General features: G+C 45.6%; 1 protein-coding gene across 4 annotated transcripts in view; it reads right to left on the bottom strand.

Annotated features, from left to right (window-relative positions):
- fhod1 (formin homology 2 domain containing 1) overlaps nt 1-26,460 on the bottom strand; it is a 235,561-nt gene that overhangs the window by 120,720 nt on the left and 88,381 nt on the right. For all 4 annotated transcript variants that reach the window (XM_078400311.1, XM_078400312.1, XM_078400310.1 and 1 more), the window contains exons 4-6: nt 15,767-15,834; nt 6,928-7,033; nt 2,848-2,942 (exon numbers count right to left, since the gene is read on the bottom strand). In XM_078400311.1, coding sequence (XP_078256437.1) covers nt 2,848-2,942; nt 6,928-7,033; nt 15,767-15,834 — 269 coding nt within the window. The remainder of the gene's footprint in view (nt 1-2,847; nt 2,943-6,927; nt 7,034-15,766; nt 15,835-26,460) is intronic.

Below are 26,460 nucleotides of genomic sequence, written 5' to 3'. Positions count from 1 at the left end.
TGGGGAACTGATAGATTCAGAGAGAGATACGGTGTGGAAACAGGCCCTTCGGCCCAACTTGCCCACACCGACCAACATGCCCCATCTACACAAGTCCCACACCGACCAACATGCCCCATCTACACTAGTCCCACCTGCCCACACCGACCAACATGCCCCATCTACACAAGTCCCACACCGACCAACATGCCCCATCTACACTAGTCCCACCTGCCCACACCAACCAACATGCCCCATCTACACTAGTCCCACACCGACCAACATGCCCTATCTACACAAGTCCCACACCGACCAACATGCCCCATCTACACTAGTCCCACACCGACCAACATGCCCCATCTACACAAGTCCCACACTGACCAACATGCCCCATCTACACTAGTCCCACACCGACCAACATGCCCCATCTACACAAGTCCCACACCGACCAACATGCCCCATCTACACTAGTCCCACCTGCCCACACCGACCAACATGCCCCATCTACACTAGTCCCACCTGCCCACACCGACCAACATGCCCCATCTACACTAGTCCCACCTGCCCACACCGACCAACATGCCCCATCTACACTAGTCCCACCTGCCCACACCGACCAACATGCCCCATCTACACTAGTCCCACCTGCCCACACCGACCAACATGCCCCATCTACACTAGTCCCACCTGCCCACACCGACCAACATGCCCCATCTACACTAGTCCCACCTGCCCACACCGACCAACATGTCCCATCTACACTAGTCCCACCTGCCCACACCGACCAACATGCCCCATCTACACTAGTCCCACCTGCCCACACCGACCAACATGCCCCATCTACACTAGTCCCACCTGCCTGCGTTTGACCCATATCCTTCCAAACCTGTCCGATCCATGTACCTGTCTAATTATTTCTTAAACATTGCAATAAACCCTGCCTCCTCTGGCGACTCGTTGCATACACCCACCACCCTCTGTGTGGGAAAGGTTACCCCCCAGATTCCTATTAAATCTTTCCCCCTTCACCTTGAACCCATGTCCGCTGGTTCCCAATTCCCCTAATCTGGGCACGAGACTCTGTGCATCGATCCGATCTATTCCTCTCATGATTTTATGCACAATAAATGTTTTATACACAATGATGGAACGGAACAATTTGGAATCCAAAAATGGGGGAAAGGTGTGAACATAAACGCCCGAGATTCCATTCCACCATGAATGGCAGTCAATGCGAGGTCCAATGTTAATGATGAACACGAGACCGATGGGAGTTGCATAATTCAAGGGCGTAAGTTTGCCGACCAAGGACGGGTGTCAGGAGCACAGTCACAGATCAGCAGGAACATAACTGCAGATGCCGGTACAAATCGAAGGCATCACCAAATGCTGGAGTAACTCAGCGGGACTGGCAGCATCTCAGGAGAGAAGGAATGGGTGACGTTTCGGGTCGAGACCCTTCTTCAGACGTACTCACAGATCAACTGTAATCTCAGCATTGTGGCCCCAATAGCTCGCATCTCACTGGCACATAAAGGTCTTAGCTCAGTTTTGAAATCACGAGCTTTGCCTCAGATGTGTAGGGATTTTCTATTCTATTTCTAGAATTACGGATCCCTTGAGGAATCATGAGATTACCTGAGGGATCCATAATGTCTACTAGCACAGAGAGTAAACAGAAGCAGTCTCACCAAAGTAAATACAACTTCAAGATCTCCTTTGCCTCGTATCTTACAGACAAAATACACACAGGTATAGCCACTTCTCTTATTTATATTTGATATTTGTACTGCTTGATAGTTTTTATCGCATATCTATCCATCAGGACTCCCTGACCCTTTCCTACATAGTTACACAGTTACATTGGTTTATGACAATAAACTAAACAAAGCTTCATCACCTACATCATGTCACACTAATGTCTGGTGGCTTCACTTCAGATCTGATTTATTTTGTGAAAGTCCCGCCATATAAAACCAGCTCACATGCATGCCCGCCTGCATTATCACCTTCCCACTTTGTTGCTTTGCTCTCTTATCGCCTGTTTCTTCAAAACGTTGGCATGGATAGAAGAGGTTTAGAGGGATCTGGGCCAAACACAGCCAAATGGGACGAGCTTAGATTGGATGGATGAGTTGGGCCAAAGGGCCTGTTTCTGTGCTGTCCGACTGCGTTAAAGAATCTGTTCATTATTTGGGCTTTCTGAAGTTCAAAAAGTAGAGACATAGGCCTGAATCATTCGATAATTTCAACATCAGTTGTGAATCGAGAGACCAAGAAGATAAATTGAAACCAGTAACATCACTGTTGATTTACCAAGAGTAAATCCAAGCAAAAATCAAACTTGGCTTGGATTTAGCCATGGTAATAAGGTGATGATGGTTGGTTTAAAGTAACAGGGGAGGGAGATAACACACAAGCACCAACAATACTACAACAGCTCCCATGAGCATGGATAGATGGATAGATGCTCAGATGAGCATGGATAGCCACTCACCAATTTGACAATGCACTCAGTTGATATCAAGACACGTGGACATGCAGGGAATGGAGGGCTGTGGATCACGTGCACAGAGGGGATTAGTTTATCTTGGTATCGTGTCCGTCAGACATTGTGGGCTGAAGGGCCTGTTCCTGCGCTTTGCTGTTCAACGCTCTGTGTAAGGCATGCATTCCTCTCCTGAGAAGTGATGAGAATTAGAAACATGGACTACTTTCCTTCACTGTAACCTTTGGAACCAAGTCCGGTGACTGATGTCTGGTGCTGATCAATCAGCTCAGGCCCAAAACCCGACATTCCAGTTTCGTTCATGTGAAAGTTAACACACTTGTCTCAAACCCATATTTATTTAGCAACAGTTGACTCACCATGCTGCCTGTGAGAGTGTACAGCCACTGGACGGTCTCATTATGGCCAATAACACCATTCATGCCATCCACAAACAACATGATCTGGCTCAGAGCTGCAAACACAGGAAAGAAACACACACTTAGTATGTCCTCATATTATAAAGAAGAGTACATAGTTTGTAGGCTCTGATTTAATGCTTTCACTTCGCCAGTGCCACACGTTGATATTGGAGTTATACAATGGTTAGCACAGTGAGGTGGCACAGTGGCGCAGCGGTAGAGTTCCTGCCTCACAGTGCCAGGGATCCAGGTTCGATCCTGACTATGGGTGCTGTCAGTACAGAGTTTGTATGTTCTCCCTGTGACCACGTGTGTTTTATCCGGGTGCTCACACTCCAAAGAGTTGCAGGTTTGTAGGTTAATTGGCTTTGGTAGAATTGTAAATGTTCCCTAGTGTGTAGAATAGTGCGAGCAGGCGGGGTGATCGTTGGTCGGTGTTGACTTGGTGGGCTTAGAGACCTGTTTCTGTGCTGTATCTCTAAAGTCTAAAAGGTAAAAAGGCCACCAGACACAAGTGGCTGTAGATGTTGAGAAACAGAGCGGAGCTGGAGGAACACAGCCATCCGAGCAGCATCTGTGGGGGGGGGAGTGAACAATCCACGTTTCAGGCTGAGTCTCTTCATCTAAACTGGACACGATGAATGTGATCGAGACCCTCAGGGATTCCCAACCTATTTCAACCCGTTTACCCCTGGCAACTTTTCAAAAGTAAGTTTACCCCCAGCCGGTTTTGTTCAGTAATTTGAGTTTACACTTCTACCATAATAAAGCAACCGACAAAGGGGAAATTTAAAAATACTGTTTTTAACATTATTATTTTAAGTTCAAATAACAATAATGGTCGGCGAAAATGACCCCCTGGGGGAAAGTTTACCCCAGGTTGGGAACCCTCGATCCGGGCAGCGTCTAGATGACTCCTCAGGCTTGGATTTTCTCCCGTGCTGCGCTGTTTATCCCCCTAAAGTAACCCAAATTAGCACAGAGATTGCAAACATTGAGCCCACTTTCAGTAAGAGTCAAGTTTAAAACACAGAGAGTCGGGGTTCGGCCACAAAACTGCCTGCAATGTGTGTCTACAGTAAACGACAAATTTGTGGGTCTTGCCTGACCTCAATTCAAGCTTCCTTAGAAGGTACCGGAACTCTTGGGGCTAGTGGAATCAAGGGATATGGGGAGAAGGCAGGCACGGGTTACTGATTGTAGATGATCAGCCATGATCATAATGAATGGCGGTGCTGGCTCGAAGGGCCGAATGGCCTCCTCCTGCACCTATTTTCTACGTTTCTAACTCTTGGGTTTTTCTAATGTTCGAAGAAATTGGTAGTGTACACCAGATCGACTATCAAAGGGTGACCTGTTGTTCTACTTAAACATCATTTTCAATTACTTTAAATCAACGCTGTGCCAGACATTGGCTTAAATGCTTCCATTTAACGATAAGCACATTTCTGAGCCAGGTTGCCATCTTTACATGCAACCAGGGCATACATTATTGTTTCAAATGCTTTAAAGTTATGCATAATAATTTATTGGGTTAGCTCATGACTGATTTACATTCATTACATTAATGCGTGAAAACGAATCTGGGTGGATTTTGAAACCATAACAACGTTTCACAAACTTTGCATCTGCAACAATGATCATGCCCAAAGGGACTCTCCACCTCTCAATTGGTCATGACAATAAAAGCCTGGAAAATATTGGAAAGCTGCAGCCTGGGAGGTTTGGGAAGCGAGGGTTCGGTGGAAAAAACCCCAAAGTGCAGCAGAAAACCTGGACGTCAGCCTTCCAATGGGCAAGGTGGGAAGGTTATTAAAATTATAAAAGGACTGGACAAGCTAGATGCAGGGAAAATGTTCCCAGTGTTGGGCGAGTCCAGAACCAGGGGCCACAGTCTAAGAATAAAGGGGAGGTCATTTAAAACTGAGGTGAGAAAAAACTTTTTCACCCAGAGAGTTGTGAATTTGTGGAATTCTCTGCCACAGAAGGCAGTGGTGCCGATTCACTGGATTAATTTAAAAGAGAGTTAGATAGAGCTCTAGGGGCTAGTGGAATCAAGGGATATGGAGAGAAGGCAGGCACGGGTTACTGATTGTGGACGATCAGCCATTGTCACAATGAATGGTGGTGCTGGCTCGAAGGGCTAAATGGCCTCCTCCTGCACCTATTTTATATGTTTCTATATTTCTATGTAAAAATCGATCCTGGCAGAATAATAGATATTAAATAAATGCGGTGTTGCTTGTAAGGCCATTGCCACATAACACATCCATCAGAGTTCAATCCTGACCTCCACCCGTGTCTATGTGGAGCTTGCACATTCTCTCTGACCATGTGGGTTTTCTCCAGGTGCTCTGGGTCCACATCCCATATTCCAAAACGTGCAGGTGTGTTGGTTGATTGATGAGTGTAACTTTCTCCAAATGTGTAACCAAGCAGTAGCATGTGGGTGGAGTGCTGGGAATGTGGGGAGACTGCAATGGGATGAGTATAGATGGGAGCTTCATGATTGATGGGGCTTTAATCGGCTGTTTACTGTACGCCTCCAGGAAATACCTTCCACAAAGACCATTCATGAAGGGGTTGGACACCAGAGGGTGCTGCAGAACCATCAAACAAGATATTCATAGAGTCACGCGATCAAAAAGGATAGTGGAAGGTATTTATTCACAAAATGCTGGAGTAACTCAGCAGGTCAGGCAGCATCTCGGGAGAGAAGGAATGGGATAGAAGGAGAGAAGGAAAGGGAAAGGATAGTCGGACTCCGGCACAGATCTTCACACGGAGCGATGAATGTTTTTTACTAATCTTCAAAAGTATGTGATAGTTAAGCCACGTGGGCTGGAAAATGGCATTTCTTTGACAAGAGATAAACGGAGAAAGCAAAATGCTGTGTGCCGAAAGCTAAAATGTTGCAAGTGCTTGGTTGCAAGTGTTCATCAGTTGTAGGAGCAGACTGAGGCCATTCGGCCCATCAGGTATGCTACACCATTCAATCATGGCTGATCTATCTTTCCCTCTCAACCCCATTCTCCTGCCTTCTCCCCATAATCTTTGGCACCTTAAGTGTTAAAAATAAATGATTTGAAGCTTTGAGCAGAAGTTTTCTTCAGACGGAGTCTGTTATGTAGGGCATCAAAACTGGTGGATAGGCTTTGAGTTTACTATAAGATGACAGACATTGATTGAATAAAACTGATGAAAATGACAAAGGGATGGAGGGGCCCCAAGCACAGAGATGATATTGAGAATTATATGATCCGCAATTAGTTAAAGGAAAAAATATAACATTGGAGCTGATAGAGCCATGCAGCACAGAAACAGGCCACTTGGCCCATCTTACACATGCTGACCAAATGCCCCATCCATGCTAATCCCACCTTTCCACATTTGGCCCATGTCCCTCTAAACCGTTTCTATCCATGTACCCATCCAAATGTTTTTCAGTGCTGTTATAGTACTTGCCACAACTACCTCCTCTGGCAGTTCATTCCTGATACCCACCACCCTCTGGCCTATCTTGGTAACAATGGGGGTAAATAAACATGTTACGGAAACAAAAGGGCATGAAAATACCCCTTACAAAGCACGAGGTAGGCAGCACGAGGTAGGCAGCACGAGGTAGGCAGCACTGGCTAAATTATGGGAAATAGAGAAATAGAGATAACTTTGCACATCTGATGAAGGGTCAGTGATCTGAAACAACAGACAATAGACAACAGACAACAGACAATAGACAATAGAAGCAGGAGGAGGCCATTCGGCCCTACGAGCCAGCACCGCCATTCAATGTGATCATGGCTGATCAACAATTGGCTGAAACATCAATTCTGTTTTCTTTCCACAAAGGTTGCCTGACATGCTGGGTTTTTGTGGCATCTTTTGTTGTTATTATAGATTGTGGATGATCAGCCATGATCACATTGAATGGCGGTGCTGGCTCGAGGGGCCGAATGGCCTCCTCCTGCACCTATTGTCTATTGTCTATTGCCCACTGATGGAGCAGGTCTCTTAAAACAATGGAGGTGCAGTACTAACCTCTTAAGATGTAGTTCTGGTAGTTCTGGTCTGCCTCTGCTCCTACTTTGATCAGACATGCCAGCCCTTCAGCATTGACAAACTCAGGCACCAGATCTTTGTCATCCTACAGAAGGCAATACTGCATCAGCAAGGAGTGCAGAACAATACATATTGTTGTGGTCACCGAACAACACAATAAACATCATACAGCCGACCCACGCAAACTGCAGATTGAGATATTGTGGATGTGATACAACACAACAGTTGTGGATAATAACAGAACACTTTTGAAGATACTCAGCAGGTCAGGAAGCCTCTGTGCAAATGTGCTGAAGCTGGGAGTTGACGCTGGAAACTCAATTTTGCTCAAAATTGTGTTGGAGTGAGTTTGCATTGGCAGGTTGCCTTCCGTGAAGTCAGAAATCCTCAACCAACTACTCTGATTATGCCTGCTGGAAATAACGTAGATAATTCATGTTTTATATCAACTTCAGAGGCCATTCAGCCCTTCAAGTCCATGCTGGTTGAGAGAGCAATCCATTCCCCCACTTCATGCAAGGGAATAGAGAATTGTCGTTATCAGATAATGTTGTCTGGGTTACAATGGTTCTCTTTGAAACATAAAAGTTGCACATGATTATCAAAGCGCTGAAGAGGCAACATAAAGAACAAGAAGAAGATAATATCCTGGTGAATCTTCTCTGCACCCTGTCCAGCTTAATGCCACGCTCCCTACAGCTGAGCAACTAAAATGACATACTATACTCCAAGTGTGGTCTCACCCATGACTTGTACAGACTAAAGGTGACCAGTTGTGAAACTGGAGAGGTGTCAAAGGAAATGTTCTTCCCTCAACGGCCTTGATTGGAGCTCACTGACTGAAAGGGAAGAGAAGTGCAAAGAATTGGGGAAACTCAGTAGGTCAAGCAGCATCTGTGGAGGGGATGGATAGATGATGTTTTGGATGTGGAACCTTCTTTAGACTGTTGAGGAGTGTGGGGGGGGGGGGGGGAAGAAAGATGGAAACGAGTGGTTGGGGCAGGACAAAGCCTGGCAACTGATAGGTATGTGATGGGAATCAATAACCTCCTTGCCTCTGTCCACCAGTTACCTGCCATGCTTTGTCCTGCCTCTCCTCACTCCCAGCTTTCTTCACCCCCCCCTCACAATCAGTCTGTTGAAGGGTCCAGACCCTAATCATCATCTATCCATGTTCTCCAGCGAGGCTGCCTGACCTGTTCAGTTAGTCTAACACCTTGGGTCCTGTTGTGTAAACCGTTATCTGCAGTTCCTTGTTTCTACAGTTGTGGGGGACCTGACCAGTGGAGTAAATGACGAAAGCTGGAGGTGGAAAGGAGATAAAAGGGTGTCGGATAAGCAGGGAAGAGGCACAGTGAAACAAAAAGCTGGAGAGAGGAATATGGGTGGAAAGGGAGGGGGCAGAGAAAGAGTGGGGAATAAAAGGGAATGGGGTAATCAGTCTGAAGAAGGGTCCTGACCCGAACAACACCTATCTATGTTCTCCAGAGATGCTGCCTGACCCTCTGAGTTACTCCAGCACTTTGTGTCTATCTTTGGTATAAAGCAGCATTTGCAGTTCTTTGAACAGCCTCTGCTGAGTTCAAACTCATTCCACAACGATAATTGGCTTGTAATATAATTGAAGCCTTGATGCATAGAATGTGTCAGTCCCCAGGGGTAGGTGGACCTGTTGTACTGATTCCTCCTCGTCTTCAGCAGGGATCAGGTTTCCTGCTCTCAGGGACACTCACGCAAGCAAGCAGGATATTGAGCAAGGTCTCCTCAGCAAAGGTCCCACAGACATTAGACATAAACAATAGGTGCAGGAGGAGGCCATTTGGCCCTTCGAGCCAGCACCGGCATTCATTGTGATCATGGCTGATCATCTACAATTATACTAGCCTTTGGTTTGCAACGTTGCTATTTTGGGGAGTAGCTGATCTGAGAGAATGAAAGAGGGATTCTCTACGTAGAGACTTGATGATGGGAGGCAGAACACAGGTTTGATAAACCAAATTACTAATAAGTGTAACACATTTTTTTGGGTTAAAAATCAGCCACCCAGGCATGGAAACAGGCCACAAAAAAATTATAAGTAAAGAAAATGAATGGTTCCACAAGGAAGAAGTTTATCAAGTGAAACTGATATCTGGTCCATCTGATTCCTGTCCCCCCCCCCCCTCATCTGGTCCCACCCTTCACTTATGTGTCTGGCTCCACACCAACTCTCCCCACCTCCATCCAGTTCATCTGCTTCATCTCTCTCTCCCGCACCCTATATTTGTTTTCACCAGACACTCACCGGCCTCTATCTCACACACCCCATCCTCTTTCTCTCTCACTCTATCTGCACCCACCCCTGCCTTTGTACCAGAGTAGATGAGGTTAGTAGGGGTGCACAGGAACCTCTGTCTCACCTGGAAGGATTGTTGGTGTCACTGGATGGAGATGAGGGAAGTGGTATATGGAGGTATAAGGAGATAAACAGAGTTAATGTTTGAGGTTAAAAGGCCCAGAGATATCAGCAGACCCATTATCTTCTCTGCATTCTGCAATGAGTACAAAGCTCCAGCTGGCAAATGGTTGTTGAGCTCCCAAAGAGGCCACGGTCTGGAAGAACATTGTAATATTCAATAAGAAGACTGTAATGTTTACTGTTAATTGGATGAAAGGCTTACGAGACACAGACAAGTCTACAGCTCCAATAACTACACACAAGGTCTCATAGAAACATAGAAACATAGGTGCAGGAGGAGGCCATTCAGCCCTTCGAGCCTGCACCGCCATTCAATATGATCATGGCTGATCATCCAACTCAGTATCCTGTACCTGCCTTCTCTCCATACCCCCTGATCCCTTTAGCCACAAGGGCCACATCTAACTCCCTCTTAAATATAGCCAATGAACTGGCCTCAACTACCTTCTGTGGCAGAGAATTCCACAGATTCACCACTCTCTGCGTGAAAAAAAACGTTCTCATCTCGGTCCAAAAAGACTTCCCCCTTATCCTTAAACTGTGACCCCTTGTTCTGGACTTCCCCAACATCGGGAACAATCTTCCCGCATCTAGTCTGTCCAACCCTTTAAGAATTTTGTAAGTTTCTATAAGATCCCCCCTCAATCTTCTAAATTCCAGCGAGTACAAGCCGAGTCTATCCAGTCTTTCTTCATATGAAAGTCCTGCCATCCCAGGAATCAATCTGGTGAACCTTCTCTGTACTCCCTCTATGGCAAGAATGTATTTCCTCAGATTAGGAGACCAAAACTGTACGCAATACTCCAGGTTTGGTTTCACCAATGCCCTGTACAACTGCAGCAGAACCTCCCTGCTCCTAAACTCAAATCCCCTCGCTATGAATGCCAACATACCATTCGCATACCATTCATGTCCCATTGTATCATGAGGACACAATGGGACATGTTAATCCAAGGTCACCTGAATATGTTGAGATCTGCCATAGACGCTTAGGCTGAAGGCACTCACAATGTAATTGGACCAATGGGACTTTTCTGGATCAGATGTTGTGAGATCACATGGTGTGTAAACAGGTGGGTGAGGGAATTCAGGAAAAACGAATTAAAATAGTTCACTGAATGTTCAAGGCATGGTGTAAAATGGCCAACGGTATGAAACTGTCATTTAACAAATATGAGGCACTTTCACAGCGCAGATTCCAAACAAAGAACAAGCCCTAGAAATGGTCTCCCTTTGGCAGATGATCACGTAGATGTGACACGTACACGCAATAAAACACCTCACACTAGTTTCTTCCCGCATACCTGATAAAGTTATGTAAAGTTATTCCACTTGTTAAATGTTTATGATCTTCCTACATTCAAAAGTTTATTTGTGATCTTCCTAAATTCATATTTTCAATCCAATGTCATCACTTTCAAGTTTAGGGTATTGCATGCATGAGTACAATTAATCACATTTTGACTTGCAAGCAATCTTTTCACTTGCCAAAAATGTCATTCCCGAGAGTTAGAAATCAGAGCGATGGGCAGCAAGTAAAATCAAAGGAGTCTGACATAAATACAATCACATTATATAACTGCTTCTTTTCTATGGGGCGTGTTCCTGATTCATTTTAAAAATCAATAACATATTTCGCAAGTTTATGTTGCACTTATTATTATTCTCTTTGATTTTTGTTTTAATTTTAAGTAAAAAATTGTTACGATTCAAAAATATTGAATGGTAGCATAAAGAATTTAAGTGACTCCAGACTGTACAGAGACTGAAAGGTTGAACCCTAACAGTACATTGACAAATATATACACACACAATGCCAAATATCACTGATTGTGCACTAACACTATTCTGTGGTCACATTTATGTTTCACTACCATGCTAACCGGACTGATCATGCAGTAGCATAATGTGCCATGTTTAGACTGGACATTCTAGACCGGTCATGCAGTAGTATCATGTTCATGCAGGTAGACCTGCATAGACTGGTCATAGACCTGCATAGACTGGTCATAGACCTGCATAGACTGGTCATAGACCTGCATAGACTGGTCATAGACCTGCATAGACTGGTCAATAGGTAGACCTGCATAGACTGGTCATAGACCTGCATAGACTGGTCAATAGGCTGGTCATGCAGTAGTATCATGTGCCATGTTTAGACTGGACATTCTTGACACACAGCCCCACTAATACTCAATTGTACAACTCCATAAAGTGTACGGTGGGGAACCCGATTATTCTGCCGTGAGGTACAAGCACAAACATCCTATTGTCAACAGGGCATCAGAGCTTGCGACAGAGAAGAGCCAAGGTCAACAATTCAAAGAGAAAGGAAAGCAGGTCCCTGGGGAAGGGTCCAGATCTAAAATCTCAACTTATCTTATCTACTTCCAGATGCTGACAGACATGATATGCATCTGCTTTACTTCTTTCACACTTTTATTTTGTCGACCTGCATGTCTCGCCAAGAGTTCACAACGTGTTAATATGAGACCTGTCCGTATGTTTAGTTAGAAGGCTGAAATGGGAGGTGGGGGGGGGGTGGGGGGTGGGGGGGTAGAGGTGAGGGAGCTAAAGAAGATCAAATAGACCCGATACTCTAGGATATTTGATCTATGATCCTCCATTTACCGTAAGCAACAAATCTCATTACATTATCAAACTAACAACCTCCATATGTTTCAGTCAGAGATTGAAAAATACGAGCTCAGAACATTAACTGAACTTTCCCTGAAATTCAGCAAACAGGAAGTGGTATTGGTCGGTCCAAATAAATACCAGATGATCATAGGAACACAAGTAAGCAGGAGTTGCTCAAACCTACTTCACCATTCAATATCACAGCTCATCTTTAACCTCAATCCTTCCCCCTCAAGCTTGCCTCCATCACCCATGAACATCCAACCTGCCACTCGTATGTGAAATGGTTATGATTATAGAAAGAATGGGCTAAAACAAAGGATGAAATAAACTTTTCATGACCCAGAGGACCCAGGGACATTTGTAAGACAGGACCTCCCCTGATCAAGGCCAAGCTGCCCATTCCTAACAAGCTCTTAGTGGGAATAAATAATTACTATTCCTAACAACCCTAATGAGCCAATGAATCTATCGTGAAGACTATTGTTCTGATAATTCCCCTTTTACTGATGTAAACCTCACTGGTCTATCATTCCCCTTTTACTGATGTAAACCTCACTGGTCTATCATTCCCCTTTTACTGATGTAAAGCTCACTGGTCTATCATTCCCCTTTTACTGATATAAACCTCACTGGTCTATCATTCCCCTTTTACTGATGTAAAGCTCACTGGTCTATCATTTTCTAGTTTGCCGCTATTGCTATTTCTTAAACAAATGACAATCATTGGCAACTCTCCAGTTCCATGGGATCCAACCTGTGGCTAAAATGAATCCAAATGTCACTGCCAATGCCCCAGCTACCTCCCCCCTTGCCTCTCGTAATAACATGGGACAGATCCCATCAGGCCTTGGAGATTCATCCACCTTCATGTTCCTATCTGTTTTTATTGTCTCTAATTCACACTTATCAGTCCAAATAGAAGCAATATCCTGAGACCATTACACCAAAAGAAACAGAAACAGATGTCAGCAATTCAGCCTCTTGAGCTGAATCCACAAAGTTGGGTTTATGTGACTCTATTTTCTTCTCACTCTTCATTCCCCTACCATTGCCTTCACCTTCCATTTTAAATGTGCCACATGTTCTATTGTAAATGTGCCTCATTTGGCACAATGTGCCCATAAGTCACATAGTAAGCGTATTCAATTTGGATAAATTGAAGTTGGCAAAATGAACGTTATACTTTAGTAAAACATTGGTGAACTGTTTCACAAATAAAATATCATATTGACAGAAATGAAAGGGATGAAATAACTTTGCTCCTGCCTTGTTTTTCCAAGAGTGGGAACAAATCAGAAAATGCTCTCATCTATCCACTTATTTATTCACAAAATGCTGGGGTAACTCAGCAGGTCAGGCAGCATCTCAGGAGAGAGGGAATAGGTGACATCACCCATTCCTTCTCTCCTGAGATGCTGCCTGACCTGCTGAGTTACCCCAGCATTTTGTGAATAAATACCTTCGATTTGTACCAGCATCTGCAGTTATTTTCTTACACTAATCTATCCACTAATCTGCAGCATTATGTTCACCAAAGACTGACCCTAATATCTATGTGTAGGATAGTGTTACTGTGCGGGGATTGCTGGTCGGTGTGGACTCGATGGGCCTGTGTCTGCGTTGTATCTTTAGTTTAAACTAAACTAAACTGTGCATGGACGTTCACTCATTTGATTCTTTAGATGAAGTGGATGACATATGAAGACAAGCTGAACAGAAAGGGCCCCAACTCATTAGAGACAAATTAAAGTTGATTGCATTGAAGCGTTCTGAAGGGGTCTGACAGTGTGGATGTTTGGAATAATGGTTTTAATATGAGTGGTATCTCGAACTAGGGCGCTTAGATTTAGAACATGATGTGGCCACTGTAGATGGAGATACATAGATGCTTCTTGTCTTTGGAGGTTCTCAGAGTTGTCAAGATGTCCAGCGAGAGATGAGGGAAGGTTGTCACGGTCATGCCGAGTCAGCCGTCACCTTGTGGAACAGTTTGAGGGGCAGACAGTTTACTTCTGCTCAGGTTTCCATGTTCTTGTCATTTAGTTCCAATCCAGACTACAGACTGTACTGAAGTCTTTCCGAGTAAATGACTGCCTCTCACCAGGGCTGCAGATGTAATTACAACCACAGCAGTGGTTGAAAAATGTGTGTGTGTAAATGTGGTTACGTTTGGTGTTAACCTTTCTCCTTAACAATGTGATAATCTTCAGTGGTATTGCTCACGATGTGTAACATGGTAGAGGTTGGAGAGGGCGAGAACACAGTGAATTCAATGGGCAAAACGCAAAGTGCTGGAGTAACTCAGCAGATCAGGCAACATCTGTGGAGGGAATCGATGGGCAACGTTTCAGATCGGGGCCTTTCTTCAGACTGGAAACATTTCGGGTCAGGACCCTTCCCTCCACTGATGATGCCTCTGAATTACTCCAGTACTTTGTGCTTTGATCAAGATGCCAGTATCTGCAGTTCCTTGCTCCTCCAAATTAAACGTGTAGTCAGACTGAATTAGGTCGTGGACATTTAAGCAAATCAGAAAACTACAAGTACAACCATTCCGCAATTTACAAATGCGAGACAATCCTGGGAAATTTCGATGAGGTGCACTTCATAAATTAAGCAGACTAGGTGAAAAGCCTTGTTGCGTATTCTTATCGATATGTGAATCAGGACAGGAACAGCCTCAGGGGCCAGTGGTCTAATAGGTCAAACACTTGTAGATCAAGGAATGCCTATACAAAATAACATCTGAAACATGTTTACGCACGATTTTTAATATGTTTAGAATTGTGGAAAAGCAAAATAACATGCTGGGGTAACTTGATTGAACATTAAAGGCAGAATATCAGGTTTACGCACGTAACTATAACCAATGATAATCTGGGCTTCATCACAAATAGCGTAAAAAAGTCAAGAGGGATGGGCAGGCCAAATGGAAAGCTGAGATTGCTGCCAGATGTACAATGTTCCTTCACAGAACATCATGTGAATTGACTTTGATGCAATCTGTTCTGTGATTTTTACAAATTACAGTATATTTTATTTGTGCAGCCCAGATGGTAAATATATTTAATGATTGGAAAGCTGAGGATAAGGCGAATCAAATGGACAATCTCTAGCCCAAGGAGGCAGGTACAACACATTCAAGGAGAGGGGAGTTGGTGACATGATATAGAAACTGTATCAATAATGCAGACTCAATTAGAGAGACAGAGGAAGGAAATGGGGAGATAAAAACAGTGTTGTTTCATAGGTGTTAGTGTGTATTTTAAAAAAGCAACAGTATTTTTGGTGACCAGGTCTAGTTCAGGGAAACTGCTGGGAGTTGAATATAGTCAGTGGGCACTCCACTAAAACATGATCTAGTTCTGGGCCTGCATCACGACTCCATGCTGTAGTATCGCAGAGGCCTCACTCAGCAAGGCTAGTTACATGACACGCAGCTCCAGAATCGAAATGTTTAGGAAGAGGTCATTGACAATGTAACGCAGTTACTCCAGCACTTCGCCTCTTTTATTGTAAACATCTGCAGTTCCTTACATTTCCATTGAAAATGTGGCAGTCCAAGGTTAAATAGAACCATTATTTTGCACTGGTAGAAAGGTCACAACCCAAAGCACTCTGACTGCGTGGTTTAAAAGGCGTGTATCATTGTCATAATTTTTGCAAGTTTTTAAATAAATATTGCATAAGTTAAAAAAGATTTAATTGTTACATTACCTGAAATAACTGTTTCAAAGAGAAAAGTGATCTTCTTAAATCAGGGCCTTTCGAGTTGTACAGCTTTTCTGTAAATTAAATGGTAAATGAAAAGTTATCATAAATAGCTCTGCGATCACGAACCTTAATTAAAATCATAAATTCAAAACAAAATTTAAAAACGTGACTCCTGCAAGAAGTATTGATCCAAGAATTATATTTCTTCAAGATTGCAATAGAAACTATAATCAACACTGGTGATTGGATAGTGATGTGCTTTTATAAGTTGTATCATCCCAAACAAGCATCATCGTGCTGATATCAGAATCACCCTGCTCTGCTGACTCGACTGCACACTGTCAAAGGAGAGATCTGTGGCAAAGGAATATTCTCAACAATAAACCTTAGGGTTAGCAAGAGGCAAGAACGTTCCATAGTTGTTTAGCTTAGCTTAGTTTAGATACAGCACGGAAACAGGCCCTTCAGCCCACCGAATCTGTGCTGACCCAGCGATCCCCGCACACTAACACTATCCTTCACACACTCGTGACAATTTACAATTATACCAAGCCAATTAACCTACAAACCTGTACGTCTTTGGAGTGTGGCATGAAATCGGAGATCCCAGAGAAAAGCCAAGCAGGTCACGGGGAGAAGGTACAAATACTGTACAGCCAAGCACCCTTGGTCAGGATCAGACCAGGGTCCCTGGCACTGTGAGGCAGCAACTCTCTCACTGCGCCACCGTGCCGCCTCGGTCGGTCTCTGCCAGGGATGTGTGTGATGGAGAGGGAGGGTCTCACATGATGGAGAGGGAGGGTCTCACAGGGCGGCACGGTGGCGCAGCGGTAGAGTTGCTGCTTTACAGCGAATGCAGCGCCGGAGACTCAGGTTCGATCCTGACTACGGGTGCTGCACTGTAAGGAGTTTGTACGTTCTCCCCGTGACCTGCGTGGGTTTTCTCCGAGATCTTCGGTTTCCTCCCACACTCCAAAGACGTACAGGTATGTAGGTTAATTGGCTGGGTAAAGGTAAAAATTGTCCCTAGTGGGTGTAGGATAGTGTTAATGTGCGGGGATCGCTGGGCGGCACGGACTTGGTGGGCCGAAAAGGCCTGTTTCCGGCTGTATATATATGATATGATATGATATATGATACTAGAGGAACAAGCTTGACCACTCCGCTGAAGTCTCCTATACTGAAGTGTAGTACGCAAAGGCGCCATTATAGTAAGCAAAGTGCAGTGTAGTCAGCGTTGTGGGGGGACAGTGTGTGTGATGATACCATTAAAATGCAGAATATATCACATCTATCAATTCACAGATTTATTTTCTTTTTCTTTTAAAATGTTTCTGCAAGTTACTGCCGACTAAAATGGCGCTGTGACGTACTACAGTTTTTAGGGTCGAGTGGTCTATCTTGTTCCTCTAGTATCTTTGGTAAAAGGTCAATACTGTAGAGCGATGGAGTCCAAGAACAAAATTAATTCCTGCTGCGTTCAGGGAAATTACCTGGCACTCCACGCATGAAGCAAAGAAGCAAAGAACTCTACGCCTTCTGCATTTCTTTTTCAATGTCGACAGCACTGAGTGAATCTGGGTCACAGATATCACAAATTCTCTTTGTGCCTGAAGTTTTTCACCGACACTTCGTTAAATCAAGCAGAAAGGATGATTAAAATTGGGGTATTTTAACTACATTGATGGATCCTCAGACTCATGAAAGGCTGCAGTAAATGAATGCAAGCACATTGGTGTTGTTTCACTTTTTACTCTCGATGAAAGGCCAGTGGTCTGACATGCGGCTCTAACTGGTGAAAATATGTTCTGTTAGATTTTTATTTGGTTTTGGAACAATTTAAAACAAATTCTCATTAATTGCAACCTAGACTTAAACTTTTCATGTAGAAACAAGGAACTGAAGATGCTGGTTTCCCAAGGAAAGACTTGCTGGGGTAACTCAGCAGGTCAGGTAGCATCGCTGGAGAACATGGATAGATGATGCTTCAGGTCGGGACCCTCTATCAACACTTCACCACACAACCCCATTCTCAAGTACAATCATTTAACCTGATAACCTTGCAAAAAAAATGTGGAGGAATAATCTCGAGGTAACTTGTCTTTCTCTGCACAGTCTAAATGATAAGGTTTCTGCCTCTCTCCACATCAGCTCATCTCATCACCTTCCCCACCACCTCAATCATTCTGAATATGTAAGACAGGCTCAAGAGAACCTGGTTCCTGGTTAATGAAGCAGAGGGGGGGTCTACCAATGAGCTGAGAAGAGGCCTTGTAATCCCAGGTGGTGCTCATTGAGTGTTTACGAAGAATTGGAGAGTTAGGAATTGTGAACGCTGGATCTGCAAGGGGGAGCAAATTAAGACCAAAATCCACCTGTGGAGTGAAACAGATGCCAAGAGGGTCACAACCCAAAACGGCAACTTTTCCTTTGCCTCTACACAGTTCCTGCAGCAGCTTGTGGGGGGAGGGGTGTGGGGGGAGGGGTGTGGGGGGAGGGGTGTGGGGGGAGGGGTGTGGGGGGAGGGGTGTGGGGGGAGGGGTGTGGGGGAGGGGTGGGGGGTGGGGAGGAGGCGTGTGGGGGGAGGGGTGTGGGGGAGCGGTGTGGGGGAGGGGTGGGGGGAGGGGTGTGGGGGGAGGGCTGTGGGGGGAGGGTGTGGGGGGGAGGGGTGTGGGGGAGGGGTGAGGGGTGTGGGGGAGGGGTGTGGGGGAGGGGTGTGGAGGAGGGGTGTGGGGGAGGGGTGTGGGGGAAGGGTGTGGGGGAGAGATGTGGGGGAGGGGTGTGGGGAGGGTGTGGGGAGGGTGTGGGGAGGGGTGTGGGGAGGGGTGTGGGGAGGGGTGTGGGGGAGGGGTGTGGGGGAGGGTTGTGGGGAGGGGTGTGGGGAGGGGTGTGAGGGAGGAGGGAGGGGGGGGGGGAGATCTGACTCTGAGATCTTCTACCTAAAACTGTAATTCTGCTTCTCTTTCCACAGATGCTGCCTGACATGCAGAGTGCTTCCGACATTATGTTTTCTTGATCAAGAATTTCAAACGTCAAAGGTTGAATGAAGGAGTGGTGTGGACCGTCCTTGGGTCAATGTTGTGTAAATGCTGGCATCGAGACACCAACAATGACTGTGGTTGTGGCACTGGTGTGGGTCACTCTGAAAGGTGGAAGTAAAGAGAATCAACAAGGAGCAAAGGAGCAACACAGATGATAACGTGTCCTTTCAAAACAGATCAGGTGAAAGCAATCTAGAAATTCTGGTGACAATTGAAATGAATTTTTGCTGTGTGATTTTTCCCACAAAACTATCCTGTTACTGCTGAATAACAGGTTGTTTGCCAAAGGAACATTTTATTATACCAGCGGAACACCATTTTACAACCACACCTCAATTCAATTTTCCACCTAAGACCTGTAATTGATTGTAGACACAAAATGCTGGAGTAACTCAGCGGGTCAGGCAGCATCTCTGGAGAGAAGAAATGGGTGACGTTGTCTGAAGAAGGGTCTCGACCCAAAACATCACCCATTCCTTCTCTCCAGAGATGCTGCCTGACCCACTGAGTTACTCCAGCATTTTGTGTCTACCTTCGATTAAACCAGCATCTGCCGTTTTCTTTCCTACACGCCTGTAACCGATTGCAGTCTCAAACTCAAGAGAAAACGCATTTGGCTTTGGTAGACACCTCATTAGTTACAGTCAAATGATAATGAACTGATGCCGAGATGTTTCACAGGTACGACCAACTTGTGAAGCACATTAGCATCTATGAAAGCCAATGTTTGACCACTCTAATCCATCACCCTTATCAAACTGTGAAATGGGGCAAGAATACTCCCAGCCCATGGATTCTCCTTCACGTAGGCAGTCTTGTTTTACTTTACTCATTATTACTTTCTCTTGCCATTATAAAGCTGACCACATAATGGAATCCTCTCTGGTTATTTGTTTTCTGTTTGTGAGGGAAAGCGAAGCAATTGTTTTTGTACACTTGGAGATCTTTCACAGTTTCCTAACCCTTTTGAAGGAGGAAGCGTAGGTTTTACAGCTCTGGTCATTATAGAAGACATGAAACGGTCAGCCCAGCCCTGCATACTGAAGGGCACCACCCAAATCAGAATGAGTCAGCCAGGCTACGTTCAGTGATAGGAGATGCAAGGAACTGCAGATGCTGGTTTACAAAAAAAAGATACAAAGTGTTGGAGTAACAGCGGATCAGGTCTCATCTCCGGAGAACATAAATAGGTAATATTTTGGGTCGAGATCCTTCTTCAGGCTGGACTGACCTGAAACGTCACCTATCCATGTTCTCCAGAGATGCTGCATGACCCACTGAATTACTCCAACACTTTGTGTCTGCCTGTGTGCGTTCAATGATGTTCCACACCTTCCACTGGAAAGGCATCAACAATGTAATAAAGACTGCCCCAATACAGGACTTTAATTGACCAGTGCAGCCAGCTGTGGGCACAGGTTTTCATTCACCCAGAACTTGGGAGAGTAGATGGCAGTACTAAACTAAAGGCACTGTAATAGAGTCTCACTCAGTAAACACACAAGACATGCATCTACATATTAGTTCCTCATGATATCGTGTCAATGGTCAGTCGACTTGAATGAAAACATATCAGCTAACTGTAGCGAGTCTGATAGCGGATGGATGTTGCAGACGAAGTTTATTGCATGGCCCAAAAACTCTGTGACAATCGCAACACTCAAACTGTAGACAACTACCTAACGTCTTACCTAAACGGAGTTCAACGCTAGACTATCTCTCCCGCGCTGGCACACCTGGTGACATCGCTAGCCAATCCGAGGGTTCGAACTCTCCCAGCCAATCCCTATGTCCCTACATAACAATGCTTTTCGTATTTCAATTATTCATCATCTACTGTTCCTTGTTTCTTTCTCGAGTGCAACGAAACAACTCGCGCTGTGTAGGAAAGAACAGCAGATATTGGTTTAAACCGAAGATAGTCACGAAAAGCTGGAGTAACTCAGCGGGTCAAACAGCATCTCTGGAGAAAATGAATAGTGACGTTTTGGGTGGAGACCCTTCTTCAGACAAGTGCTCATCCCTACTCCACAGTCACCAGCAGTGGGCCGCCTTTCAACATTAGGATACGAACGTTGGCAGTGCCTGACTCTCACGCTCATAGCAAAAAAATAGACAATAGGTGCAGGAGGAAGCCATTCAGCCCTTCGAGCCAGCACCGCCATTCAATGTGATCATGGCTGATCATTCTCAATCGGTACCCCGTTCCTGCCTTCTCCCCATACACCCTGACTCCGCTATCCTTAAGAGCTCTATCTAGCTCTCTCTTGAATGCATTCAGAGAATTGGCCTCCACTGCCTTCTGAGGCAGAGAATTCCACAGATTCACAACTCTCTGACTGAAAAAAAATTACAATATCGCTAAGAAATGGATCACTTTGCTGAACACTCACACTCAATCCACTACGCAACCTCACGGTGCCAAACATTTCAACTCCCCTTCCCAGATGAACCTTTGTGTTCTGGGCCTTCTCTACGTCAGAGTGAGGCCACGTGTAAGTTGGAGGTACAGCACAACTGCTGGGCTGCTGCCTCATAGCACCAGATACCCTGGTTCATTCTTCACCTCTGGTGCCGTCTGTGTGGAGTTTGCAAGTTCTCTCTGTGACCACGTGGCTTTCCTCTGGCTTTCTCCCACATCCCAAAGATATGCAGATTTGGTGGTTAATTGGCCTCTGTAAATTGCCTTTAGTGTGTAAGGAGTGGATGTGAAAGGAGGATAACATGGAACTAATGTGAATGAGTGATGGATGGTCGGTGTAGACTCAGTGGACTGAGTATTTCCAATCTGGATCGCTACACTAAACTAAACTTTAACCAATCCAATTGTGAAATCAAACTGTTACAAATGACCTCACATTTGCTTGCATTATCACTGAAGAATTATGGATCAGTGTGGATGACCAATCTTCAGAGGCATGAATGATTCTTGCACAAACTCTGCAGGTTTGTTGAATTGGAATGCTAAGAGGTTTAACATCACGTAAACCGGTTCATAGCAGCTATGGCCCTGGGGATGAAGCTGTTCCTGAGTCTGGAGGTGCGGGCGTAGAAGGCCTTGTATCGTCTGCCCGATGGTAGAAGTTCGAACAGACTATTGCAGGGGTGTGAAGAGTCTTTGTGGATGCTGGTGGCTTTTCTGAGGCATCGTGTGTTGTAGATGCCCTCCAAGGCTGGTAGCTGTGTTCCGATAGTCTTTTTAAATGCAGAGTATTTACAGAGGGAGAAATTCCCAGATTGACTTCCTGAATTCATGGTAGGTTTTGCCTGTGGCAGGAAAAACCATTGAGGAGATACACCATCACCCCACAGCCACACCCCCACCCACAGCCACACCCACACCCCCACCCCCACCCACAGCCACACCCCCACCCACAGCCACACCCCCACCCACAGCCACACCCCCACCCACAGCCACACCCCCACCCACAGCCACACCCCCACCCACAGCCACACCCCCACCCACAGCCACACCCCCACACCCCCCCCCCACCCACACCCCCCCACCCACCCCCCACCCCCCCCCCCACCCCCACCCACCACCCCCCCACCCCCACCCACCACCCCCCCACCCCCACCCACAGCCACACCCACACCCCCACCCCCACCCACAGCCACACCCCCACCCACAGCCACACCCCCACCACCCCCACCCCCCCCACCCACACCCCCCCACCCACCTCCCACCCCCCCCACCCCCACCCACCACCCCCCCACCCCCACCCACCCCCACCCCCACCCCCACCACCCACACCCCCCCCCCCACCACCCCCCCACCCCCACCCCCACACCCACACCCCCCACCCCCCACCCCCACCCCCCCCACCCACACCCCCACCCACACCCACACCACCACCCACACCACCACCCACACCCACACCCACACCACCACCCACACCCCCACCCACACCCACACCCACACCACCACCCACACCACCACCCACACCCCCACCTACACCACCCACACCCCCACCCACACCCCCACCCACACCACCACCCACACCCCCACCTACACCACCCACACCCCCACCCACACCCCCACCCACACCACCACCCACACCCCCACCTACACCACCCACACCCCCAGCTCGGTCACCTGCTACAACACAGTGTGAATGCTTCATGCTGCCTTTAAATATATAACAATGCATGTCCTTATAAGGCAAATTCACCGCACTAAACCATTGCAGCACAAGTATGGATTGCACATCAGAAATCAAGCACATTCCTACACACGCTGCCGGGCATAATCTTGCTATCTGGATCATTTATAATATAAAGAACTTATTAATTATAATGTCTGTGCCTTCTTGGCACAAACTGGCATTTTATTTTAACATGGCTGTTTTAACTGAGATTCACAAGGGTCATTTCACCATGACTTCTAGACTTACCTAGACTGTGGAACAGCATCCCTCTCCCCATCAGAACTGCCCCCTCCATCCACTCCTTTAAGTCCAGGCTCAAACCTATTTCTACTCCCTAGCGTTTGAGGCCCTCTGAGGGGGCGCTGTGAACTGTTTATGTATGTGCTGTTAGGTTTGTGTGCCATTGTATGTTCTGGTTTAGTACCTGCACTGATGTACAGCACTTTGGTCAACGTGGGTTGTTCTTAAATGTGCTATACAAATAAAATTGTCTTGACTTGACTTGACTTGTCCATGGTAGCCAGACAACAAATCCTTCCAACTGCGTGCTTTATGCTTCCTGTTTGGGGTATCCCATTCGCCCCTCAGAAAAGTGCTGTTCCATTCAGACTAAACCCTCAACTTGCCAACACTAACAACAACCTGTAGTTAGGCAACATCTTGAACTCATGTCACATATTATTGAGACCTTATCAGAAAATCCTACAGAGCACACACAAGGCATTAAAGCAGGCGGCCAACGTCTTGGACAAAGAATGGGACTCGACCCGAAACGTCACCTGTTCCTTTTCTCCAGAGACGCCGTCTGACCCACTAAGTTACACCAGCTTCTTGTGGCCATCTTTGGACAAAGACAAAGACTGGATTCTGTTATTGACTACAGGTGCTGAACAAGCTCGCCAAAACACAGGAGCTCCAACAAATATGATAATTTATTCTCAGTAACTCCTCCTGACCAGGTCTGGAGGTTGCTACAGTGTGACAACTCAGGCAACTATCCATCACTGATCTTTCATCTTTTATTGCCAATATTGAACGTACCACTCCTTTATCATGAAGGATCTGGCTTTACAGATTTCTGTAGGAACAATTAGAAATTCACAAGTTCAGGCTCTTCAGATCTTCTCACTCGCTGGATCTCAATGGTGCTAGTGTGCCTGATGTCTCTTTAGTATCCATACTGGATGATAACTGATTCACTGTAATCTCTGAACTGCAGATGCTGGGTTAAACCGAAGAAAGACACAAGCTCGCCAAGGCACAAGGCACGGTGGCGCAGTGGTAGAGTTGCTGCTTTACAGCGAATGCAGCGCCGGAGACTCGGGTTCGATCCTGACTACGGGTGCTGTCTGTAAGGAGTTTGCACGTTCTCCCCGTGACCTGCGTGGGTTTTCTCCGAGATCTTCGGTTTCCTCCCACACTCCAAAGACGTACAGGTATGTAGGTTAATTGACTGGGTAAATGTAAAAATTGTCCCTAGTGTGTGCAGGATAGTGTTAATGTACGGGGATCACTGGGCGGTGTGGACTTGGTGGGCCGAAAAGGCCTGTTTCCGCGCTGTATCTGAAATATGAAATATGAAAATACTGGAGTAACTCACAGGTCCACCTCTCTACAGATGCTGCCTGTCCCACTGAATTACTCCAGCATTTAGACAATAGACAATAGGCAATAGGTGCAGGAGGAGGCCATTCAGCCCTTCGAGCCAGCACCGCCATTCAATGCGATCATGGCTGATCACTCTCAATCAGTACCCCGTTCCTGCCTTCTCCCCATACCCCCTCACTCCGCTATCCTTAAGAGCTCTATCCAGCTCTCTCTTGAAAGCATCCAACGAACTGGCCTCCACTGCCTTCTGAGGCAGAGAATTCCACACCTTCACCACTCTCTGACTGAAAAAGTTCTTCCTCATCTCCGTTCTAAATGGCCTACCCCTTATTCTTAAACTGTGGCCCCTTGTTCTGGACTCCCCCAACATTGGGAACATGTTTCCTGCCTCTAATGTGTCCAATCCCCTAATTATCTTATATGTTTCAATAAGATCCCCCCTCCTCCTTCTAAATTCCAGTGATTTGTGTCTATCACTGTGATCTCCCTTGTGTTCTCTGGCACACGTTTCGTTTAGGTTGGAGATATAGCACAGAATCAAGCCCATCGGCACATTGAGTCCACGCCGACCATCCATGAGTTTCCCATTTCTCGTCTGCAATTTACCCATCGGATTGAGTTTGTTGTGAAGTTCCCAAACTCACTCTCTCACTCCAACAATCTGAGCCTTAAATATTTGTGACAGTGTAGTATTTGGATTCTACATTCTAAATGTTAGAACATTTAACTATACACAGAAGTGCCAGCGAAGATAGTTCTTTATTTCCATGATTCATCCTGACTAATTCTGGAAGCTTGAACAAATAGCCTTGTGCCCTAGAGAGAGGTCGACGACTTAATGTTAGACACACACAGAACCATTTTACCACCAAACTCCTCAAACTACAGATCCTGTTGAGCATCCTAAAGGAGAAGCAAAATGTAGAAAAACCCACCGCCGAGGATGGGAATTTTAGGCCGAAATGTCTTGGCAGCTGAAGGTTGAGATTTATTATTGTCATGTGTACCAAGGTAGTGTTTTCCAGACTGTCCAAGCAAATCAGATATGCCTTACAATCGGTTCTTAATATAAATAAATTATCTTGATTTATAAAATCTTCTGACATTTTATACTTTCATAAAACATAAAATGTATTGTTAGTGTATTGGCAAATAAAGAATACAATAGGTAATTATTCCCTCAAACCCCATCAACCCCTCATAGGGCCAGTAAGGTATCATTTCTGAATCGATCTGACGAGTATTAAAAAAAATCATGCTGTAAAAGTTAAGCAGCATTAAACATTGAATCCTGTAAAAGCTATAAATTGTCTTTATAAAAGTCTCCCACAGGAAAAGCTGGGACTTTGGCAAATATGCAGCATTTCCCACTGTGCCATCAGACATCAGATCAGGCCAAACAAAACAGCCTCTCCATTTGTTCACATGGCCTTTATACTGAAACAACTTAACGCTCACTCTCGCACTCTCCCCTGTTCACAAAAAACAGATATTTTCCAGGCACAATTTTTGTGGAGGAAACCAATTTTTCAGGCACAATTTTGACAATAAATTGCTCTGTGTTATTGAAAGGTAAGACTTCTAAATAAACCAATCTCCCAGCTGTCTGACAGCTTCACCCTCACTGAGAACGGTTAATTGTAATTCTCTGAAGGCTTGGACACTCTTCCTAGAAACATCAACATTTTCAAACCCCTGACATTTCTAATTCGAGACTATCCCAGGGCAGCGAATCGTTTGCCGACATCCATCGGATGATTTTGTCCATAGGTCGAAAACTACACAAAAATAACTCGATGTGGCAAGCATAATTCCACAGTATTGTTGTGAATGGCACCAAAAGTGCATGGAATTGATCTGAAAAAAACAAGTATTAATAATGGAGAGAGAGGAAACTAGC

Source organism: Rhinoraja longicauda, chromosome 6 (assembly GCF_053455715.1).
Source record: "Rhinoraja longicauda isolate Sanriku21f chromosome 6, sRhiLon1.1, whole genome shotgun sequence".
NCBI lineage: Eukaryota > Metazoa > Chordata > Chondrichthyes > Rajiformes > Arhynchobatidae > Rhinoraja > Rhinoraja longicauda.
Note: the sequence above shows the minus strand (reverse complement) of the source record. Positions and strands in the feature narration are given on the sequence as shown.